General features: G+C 37.6%; 1 protein-coding gene across 2 annotated transcripts; it reads left to right on the forward strand.

Moving 5' to 3' along the window:
• The first annotated feature begins 2524 nt into the window (after nt 1-2524).
• LOC103985618 (protein DELETION OF SUV3 SUPPRESSOR 1(I)) lies at nt 2525-5668 on the forward strand. Of its 2 annotated transcripts, none has more exons than XM_009403380.3 (3): nt 2525-2645; nt 2747-2861; nt 5413-5668. In XM_009403380.3, exons 2-3 carry the CDS (start codon nt 2768-2770, stop codon nt 5541-5543), a joined length of 225 nt encoding a protein of 74 aa, XP_009401655.2. In that variant the 5' UTR covers nt 2525-2645; nt 2747-2767; the 3' UTR covers nt 5544-5668. The 2 variants fall into 2 exon arrangements, with proteins under 2 accessions (XP_009401655.2, XP_009401647.2); XM_009403372.3 differs by having other exon boundaries at nt 2536-2660.
• Nucleotides 5669-7970: the final 2302 nt, after the last annotated feature.

Raw genomic sequence — 7970 nt, forward strand, 5'->3', positions numbered from 1 at the left:
TTTTCTTGTTCCAAGGGAGTGACAAACAACTCTCTGTTCGTTTCCTTAGTTTCTTTGATATTTATATTTGAATTCAATTTATTATTGTGACTTCGAGATCACTCATTATGATCAATCTACAATCATTTTGTAAGATATCATGAGGTATCTGAAAACAAGTTTAGAATCGGCCGCCGCCATATCTGGGATCGGTTTGCCGTCTTCTCTCCAGGTGTTGGAGGAGTTCCATGCGAAGAAGGTGAAGGGGTTCCAGATAGGGCCTCAGCTCCATGGATGACTATGCATCAGGAATCTGAAGCATGTCAGCAGCAAGGTGGAGGCTCGGAGAGCAGAACCGGATAACAAGGAGAACCTTCTCTTATACGGACTTCGATAATTGAAATATCTTGTACGGACTCTCTCATAAGGAGAGATAATTAAAGTAAAGAATCATATTGGGTTGGAATGGAATATATCAGAAGATTACATGTTGAGTTGGAGGATTGGTCGACGTGTCGGTAGAAGGCTTCGGGTCATAGGGTCGGGCATCGGGCCAAGAAGAACGAAAATTGTGCTAAGAAAATCGGAGTTGCGGAGGTCAACTGATCGATTGGGTAATGAATCGCAAGAGAGGACGATGCGTCGAAGAATCAGACGAGACGTCGATAAATCAATGATATGTCGGACAACATTTGATTTAGCTTTGTAGTAATTGTCTAGATCGAAGTAGATTTTAGGTGTAATTGGGTTGGAATTAGGTCAACTCAATTATAGGCCAATTGGGTTCAAGTTTGGACTGTGTTGGGTCAAGTGAAAAGTCCAAACAGTGACCCAACAGGTGGACTGTGTTGTGTCAGACGATGATACCACTAGACTAGACGATGGTACCGCTAGACTGGGTGATGGTATCGCCTAGTGACATGGTGTTAGGTGGTGGTACTATCAGTCGAGGTGATGGTATTATCTGGACATAGTCTCCCAAGCGGTAGTACCATCAGATTGGGTAGTGGTGTTGTCTAGTGTCAGTGCTGCAGGCGGTAGTATCGCGTAGTACTGACGGTGGTACTGCTAGTACCCGGAAGACTCGGGATGAGATTAGTTTAGGGTATAAGTTTGAATCCATTTGGAGCCTATAAATACCCCTCTCCTCCCTGTAGTAATCACTTAGAGAAATCCCCTCCTCTACTTCTAAAGTTTAGAATTTTGTTTAGGGAATAGTGAGTGCTCGTAAAATGTTATCTCCTAAACCCGTGAAAAGGAGAAGAGAGGTGTAAAATGATAGTTGATCTTCGCCCGTTGAAAGCAGATTTATAAAAGACGCCGGTGACCTCGAAGAGGAATCGGGAGTGGATGTAGGTCACGATGATCGAATCACTATAAGAATCTGATTTGTATTTCTATTTTACTTTTTACTTTCACTATGCTTTCCTACGTTTTCAAGTTTAACATTTTTTCGAAACGATTTTATCGAATAAGATTTTCAACTCGACGTGATTTTTATCACAGTATTAATTCACCCAGGAGCATCTTTCATGTTCAAGTTAAAAGTTACTCATAAAAGCAGGAAGGAAAGTAAGATTGCGATGCATAATAAAAGAGAATCCTTGATAGGTCGTTTGATGTCAAATTATATCACGCATATTAAAGCAAGAATCATGTAGAAGAAAAATTATACCTCACATCTTTTATCGTCAAGACAATATTTTATCATTACACTCATCTATGAACTTAGCCTTGTCAATGCGTTAAATTGATATTTAAAAAAATAAAGAATGATTTTTCTAGAATAAACTTTGGGTGTATGTCAATCGTTATCTCCTTTTATTTTTTTATATAGTGCCTAATTTTAAAATACCTAAAATACCTCTCAAAAAATTGTTCGTCCATTTTTTTTTATTTATTTTAAACTGTTAAAGTATTTTTATTTGATTTATCTATACTGGTTTTTAATGGTGTTCACAATGTTTTTGTTTATATACTGAAAACACGAGAAACACTATTGAAAAATATTATAAATGATATCATATTTACGTATTTTTTTTGTTATCATTACTCATAAAACATTACGATATCATATTTTTATGGCGTATAATTAATTTAGTTGAGGTTCCGAGTTCACTCAGATCATTTATAGTATTTTCGAATAGTTTTATTATGGTAACTAAAACATTATAATAAATTAATTTTTTATATTTTTATTCGGGTAATATTATTCCTAAGTTATTATGAATATATATTCGAATGCTAATATGATATATCAAATGGTTTATACTATGTTCTGATTTTATTTAACTTATTTATAATGTTTTCAAGCTGGTTTTATAGTATTTATGTTATGATAGTCAAAACACTATAATATATAACAAAAAATTTAAGGGGAAACTTTTTTTTTCCAATTACGGTATTGTTTGAAAAAAAAAAACAAAAGTGGATATCGATTAAAAATTACTCAAAATATGAGTATTGTATAAAAAATCGTTCAAAGAAATCATTTATTGCGTCATGCGAGGAATCCGGCAGCAGCCTATCAAAAATCGCACGAATCGCAATGCATACGAGGCGATTGCATCGTCCGGCTAAGGACTACGGATCCTGATCGTCTATATTACCCCTCGTTGCGTGCGTTAAGAGGGCAAATAGCGACGAAGCCGACGGGTTTCGAGGAGGTTGTCGAACCTAGGGTTAGACTCTTTTGATCCTCTCGAGATCAGGTCTCCGTGTGACTGATTCGTGTTTCTTTGGATATTTCTCCCCGGATTGATCGCAGGCCTCTTTTCTCTCATCCTCAATGGCGACGGAGACCAAACCTGTGGCGGCAGAGGACCCGAAGGTCGACCTCTTCGAGGATGATGATGAGTTCGAAGAGTTCGAGTTCGGGGAAGGTAAGATTTTGGGGCGTTTACCTTTTTAAGCAGTCCGATTAATGGAAACGTTGCAATTTTGATGAAGAGATCCTATTTTCTTTGCCCTTCTTTCGCATCTCATTAAGCTATAATGTTCTTCTTATGAGCGTCGGGCCACTTTGGTTATTGGCTTCGTCTTGAGCTTTGCCACTGAATCAAAGATGCGAGTAGGTCGATTACTGTTCTTATCATGGTGTTTCTAGGAGAGTTTAGAACTGTCGTCTTAGGATAAATATATTTTGAGGATCAATTAATCATGTTATTTCTTGGAAACAGAATGACAATTAGGAGTCTGTTACAGTACGAATACAGAAGGGTGAAAAAAAAAAAGATAAAGATGCTGTTATGATTTTACCTTCATGAATGCATTTTGTGTTTTTGGCAAACAATGAACAATGAAAAGACACGTCTCATCATTTTTTTCTTTTTTTAAAGCCTACATATACATGATTTGCTGTAATTTAAAAATCACACAAATTTATGCATGGTTTTGTAGAAAAGAAATTAATTATGCATGGATTACTGATGAATCATTGAAAGATATGCATTCAGGTATCATTAGACACAATTTTGTGAAATGGTAAAGGGTAGGTGGTACAATGTAGGCTTTTATATTCATTGTGCTTGCTTCTGCAATGATTCATATTCATCCTTGATGTTGAGCTAGAGTGGCAAATTCAATTACTTGGTCAAAGTTTATACCTAGGAATTGCTATAAACCTTTTATAATCTGTTTGCCAACATTCACAAAACAAAACCAACATTCACAAAACAAAACTGTATGCTCTCCTTGTACTTGTATCATGCTTGTTGAATTCCCTGCCACAATCTTAAAATTAACTTCATTGCATGCTACTGTTCACATATGACTTCCTGCCATTGGGTCTATCCCAGATGTGAGTGCTTGCCTTGATTCTTACCATTGCAGGCACATTTTATGTACAAATAACAATTAATTTTATGTTGGTCGATAATGGTGCAATCGATAAATAAACACGCTGTTGTTATTCGAATCATTAATCTTTAAACCTTGATTCTGGAAGAATTTAAATGTAAACCAATTTGATGCTTGGTTAGATATTCTCTTGGATAGAATACAGATGTGATCTCTTTGCAAATGATATGCTGGAATTAGGAAATAGAGCTTGACGAGTTTGCAACCTCTTCTACAATTATTTACGATTGCCGTGCTTCCATAGTTCACTTGTTGCAACCACAATAGTCTCAAGCATTGAATTAGGATGGATGATGGACCTACCACAATAGGGTCTAGAGATGAGACTTCATATTTTTTCCAAATAAAATGCAAACATATTAGTATGAGTTAATTACAACTTTTTGTTGGGCATTGGCATTTGTTTGCTGCTTATTGCTAAAATCAGTTTGTTTCCTAGCATAGACTTTCTGAAATTACAAGGCAATACCAAATTTTGAAATATTTCTGTGGGATAGCCCTTTGAGGTAATGAATTTCTTGCTTGAGTTAGTGGGAGATTAATCACCTTTATGAACTTCTATACATGAGCATTAAACTTCAGAAAGGAAATCCATAGTTGTGAAATGCTCCAGGAAATGAGATGTGGATGGGTAGCTGATTAAAAGTGTCTTAGAAGCCATTTAAATTGTAGCTACAGCACATTAATTGTCTGATTTATCAGCTTTCGTTGTTTATCCATATGGTTTATCAAGTTATTTTGGAAACAGTCTAAACTATGATCATCCTATAATGTTTGGTTTTGTTTGCATTTGCACAACTTTTTTATGTGAATATTTGAGCAACTTTCTGATGGTTAGGCCAACTCTGATACATCATTGGAGGTTATGGTACAGTCAGGTTGCCCTTTAGAGAAAGAATATTTTTGGTAATTAGAAGGGACTTAAATTGTCTTATTGCATGGTGAAATAGGGACCATCTGACTAGCAGCAACAAGATTCAGAAATATTTGGTAACACTAGCTCTTATTTAGAAATCAGACTTAAACCAAATATGTAAGATGCCATCTGACTGTTGATACTTTTGACATCCCCAAATATTTGTGACATTACATTACAACTTGTTGTTGTTGTTCTTGTGACACTTAGACATAGTTTGTTCTATGTAATCTACAAGACAATTGCACTATGTCTGATGAGTTACAAATTTTTTGTGCTACTGTTTGAGTTGTCTAATAAGAAGACAGAAACTTGTCTATTAGATCAGCTTCTTGCTGCTTGATACCCTTTAGATTGTAAAGTTTGTCCCTCAATTTTCTGTTCATGTCAACCACAGCCAAACTCTGAATTGCTTTGCACTCTTTGTAGTAGGTTTTGTATTGGTTATATTCAGAATTGTGAATTTGGGGCATAATATCTTTGTCATTTATAGTTAAAATACAATGACTTGAGACTAGACAAGATAGAAAAATTTAGAAAGTCCTTCTGAAATTTGATTCAGAATAATAAGCAAAATAATGATTTAGCTTTGGTTATTTTACTTTGATCAAAGATAAATGAACTATATTAAATACTTCATTGTTTTACTCATATTGCAGAATGGGATGACAAGGAAGAAGGCAAAGAAACAGTGCAGCAGTGGGAGGATGATTGGGATGATGATGATGTCAATGATGACTTCTCTGTGCAACTTAAGAAGGAGCTCGAAAGCAGCACAGAGAAGAGTTGAATTTTGATTAGCCACTATTAAGTCGTTCTTTTAGTTGTGGAACATATAACAACTTTTTATCGCATAATGTTGCCCTAAGACCATATCTATATTTTATAATCATGCACTGGCTTTGAAGTTGACTACTATAGTATGCACATGAAATGATTATTGGACAAATTTGGATCTTGCACTAGTAAACGCAGGTAATTTTCGATCAAAACAATATATATCTTCTGGCAACCTGAGTTTCTTGCAACAAATTTGGCCGTGATGAACAAACACTTTTTGGAGTGATTTCTGCACTTGTGTTGTTTTACCTGTTGTGATCTTATCGTGTGATGTGCAGTAAGCTCAGAATGATGAAAATGACATTCAACTGTATTATCTCTTGTCTGATTGCAAATTATCACTGATTGTTTCAGTATGTTTTGTCAATATATCATATGATAAAATTTTCGGGCCATTAGGGCCAATTTTCTTCTTTTTTCTGTTTTGTTTTTGTTTTGGGTCGTGGTGTTTTGATCACTATACTTACTGTGATACATAGCACCATTTACCGCATAATTAATAGAAGAAAAAAAAAAAGGAACATTAGAAGTCAGCATGTCAGGAAATAGTATGTGTATGATTCATGATAAGCTGAGGTTACAATGGAATTCATATCACCTTCATCCTCAATTCTTTTAAGCGGTGGGTGAAAAAATCTCTCCATCCTTCAGCTCTTCTAATCATAAAACAAGCATACTAAGTTTAGTCTACTTTTCAATACAATTTTTTTTTCATATAATACTTTCATTTGCGCCTTTTTCAGTTTGTCAATCATCCACTCAAATTTAATAAAAATTTACGCAACAGTATCTTGTATTTGTCACTAATAATTAATGAAATAGCATTTTAAATAAGATAATTTGGTCACTGTAGAAAAGATGATTGAAGTGGTTGAAACATTTGACCAAATAAAAAAGAATTAAGTGTTTGGTTGTGTTTGACAAAGTGATTATCTTTTAGATGGAGTTTAAATAAAAAATAAAAATTTCAAATGGTGATAAATTAAAAGGACATTATTGTAAGAAAATATTCAGAAAATAATTTAGCCCCATAGATAAGATGATTGACATTTAAAAAAACATATGATCAAATCACGTGTTTGATAAAATGAGGGTGGTTGGTGAACCTTTACGTCGTGATCGAGGAGTCAGCATGACTTAGTTCGATCTTGAATATACAAGGTCACCAATATGGAGACTTGGGGGATGGGATTGCATGTCCAATCGGGTTGAGCCATGAGCTAAGAGTCCTATTGCGGGCTTCCTCGTCGTCGTCCTTTGCACATAAGTCGAGATCGGGAGGGGGATTTCCCGACTCGACCCCTCCAAAGTTAAATTCAAGTTAGTGTTGAATGGAATAAGAGTGAGTTTTACCCCCTTCTGGCGCTGGCCAGGTGGTGGGCTTTTATACCTACCTACACACGAGGGTCGATCGTACCTCGTATGTTAATGATTGTCGATCCCTTAAGCGATCGACCCATGCCTCTATGCGCGGATGATGATCGATGTGTATGGATTGTCCTCGAGCGGCATCATCCCAATCATTTCAGGGCGGCTTTGTACTCGACGGCACCGTTCCGATCGACATGTGCATATCGTCCCCGAGCGATGTCATCCTGATCATTCTGGGGTGGCTTTGTACTTGATGACACCATTCCGGTCAATGTGTGCGGATCGTCCTTGAGCGGCACCGTCCTGAGCATTCCAGGGGGGGGGGGGGGGGGGGGCTTTGTTCTCAACGGCTCCATTCTGAACCTTCCGGGGTAGCTTCATACCTAACGGCGTTGCTTGTACGACCTTGCACAGGCTGGGAGGATGGTCGCATTGTCTGAGCTATTGACGTGGTCTATCATATCGGCTTGTAAGTTTCACATCAATGCTGTCGTGGTTATGGTATGCTGTCTATCAGTGAACCTTAACACCGTGGCTGAGGTGTCAGCATGGCTCGATTCGGTCCCGGATGCACAAGGTCGCCCACGCTAATGCTCAGGTGGTGAGGGTGAGCGTTGGGTCGAGTTGGGTTTAAGCCTCGTCCCCCGAGCGCGGTCTTCCCTCTTGACGAGTGGCCTGCTTCTCCGTCGCTAAGCTCCTGCACACAGGTCGGGGTCGAGAGGGGGATTTCCCGACTCGACCCCTCTGAAGCTTAAGTTAGCTTTTGGTAGAATGAGAGAGAATTGAGTGTTCGAAGTGTCTCTTCTTCTTGATTAAGAAGGGTTAGCTTTTATACCTACGAGGATGAGTTGGTCGTACGGTGTCAATTTATTACGGTCGACTCCTCAGGCGATCGATTGTACAAGCGCCGACTGACCTGCACGGATCGACACTGCACGATGTCGTCTCGAGTTTTTCGAGGTGGATGTACTGTGATGATGTCGTCGTTCGTACGAAGGTGGCGACA

The sequence above is a fragment of the Musa acuminata genome, chromosome BXJ3-1 (genome assembly GCF_036884655.1).
Source record: "Musa acuminata AAA Group cultivar baxijiao chromosome BXJ3-1, Cavendish_Baxijiao_AAA, whole genome shotgun sequence".
NCBI classification, from domain to species: Eukaryota; Viridiplantae; Streptophyta; class Magnoliopsida; order Zingiberales; family Musaceae; genus Musa; species Musa acuminata.

Excerpts from the sequence above, each read along its gene's own strand:
- LOC103985618 (XM_009403380.3), top strand. The coding sequence starts at position 2,768 with ATGGCGACGGAGACCAAACCTGTGGCGGCAGAGGACCCGAAGGTCGAC. Across the intron at positions 2,862-5,412 it reads AGAGTTCGAGTTCGGGGAAG|AATGGGATGACAAGGAAGAA; the intron begins GTAAGATTTTGG and ends CTCATATTGCAG.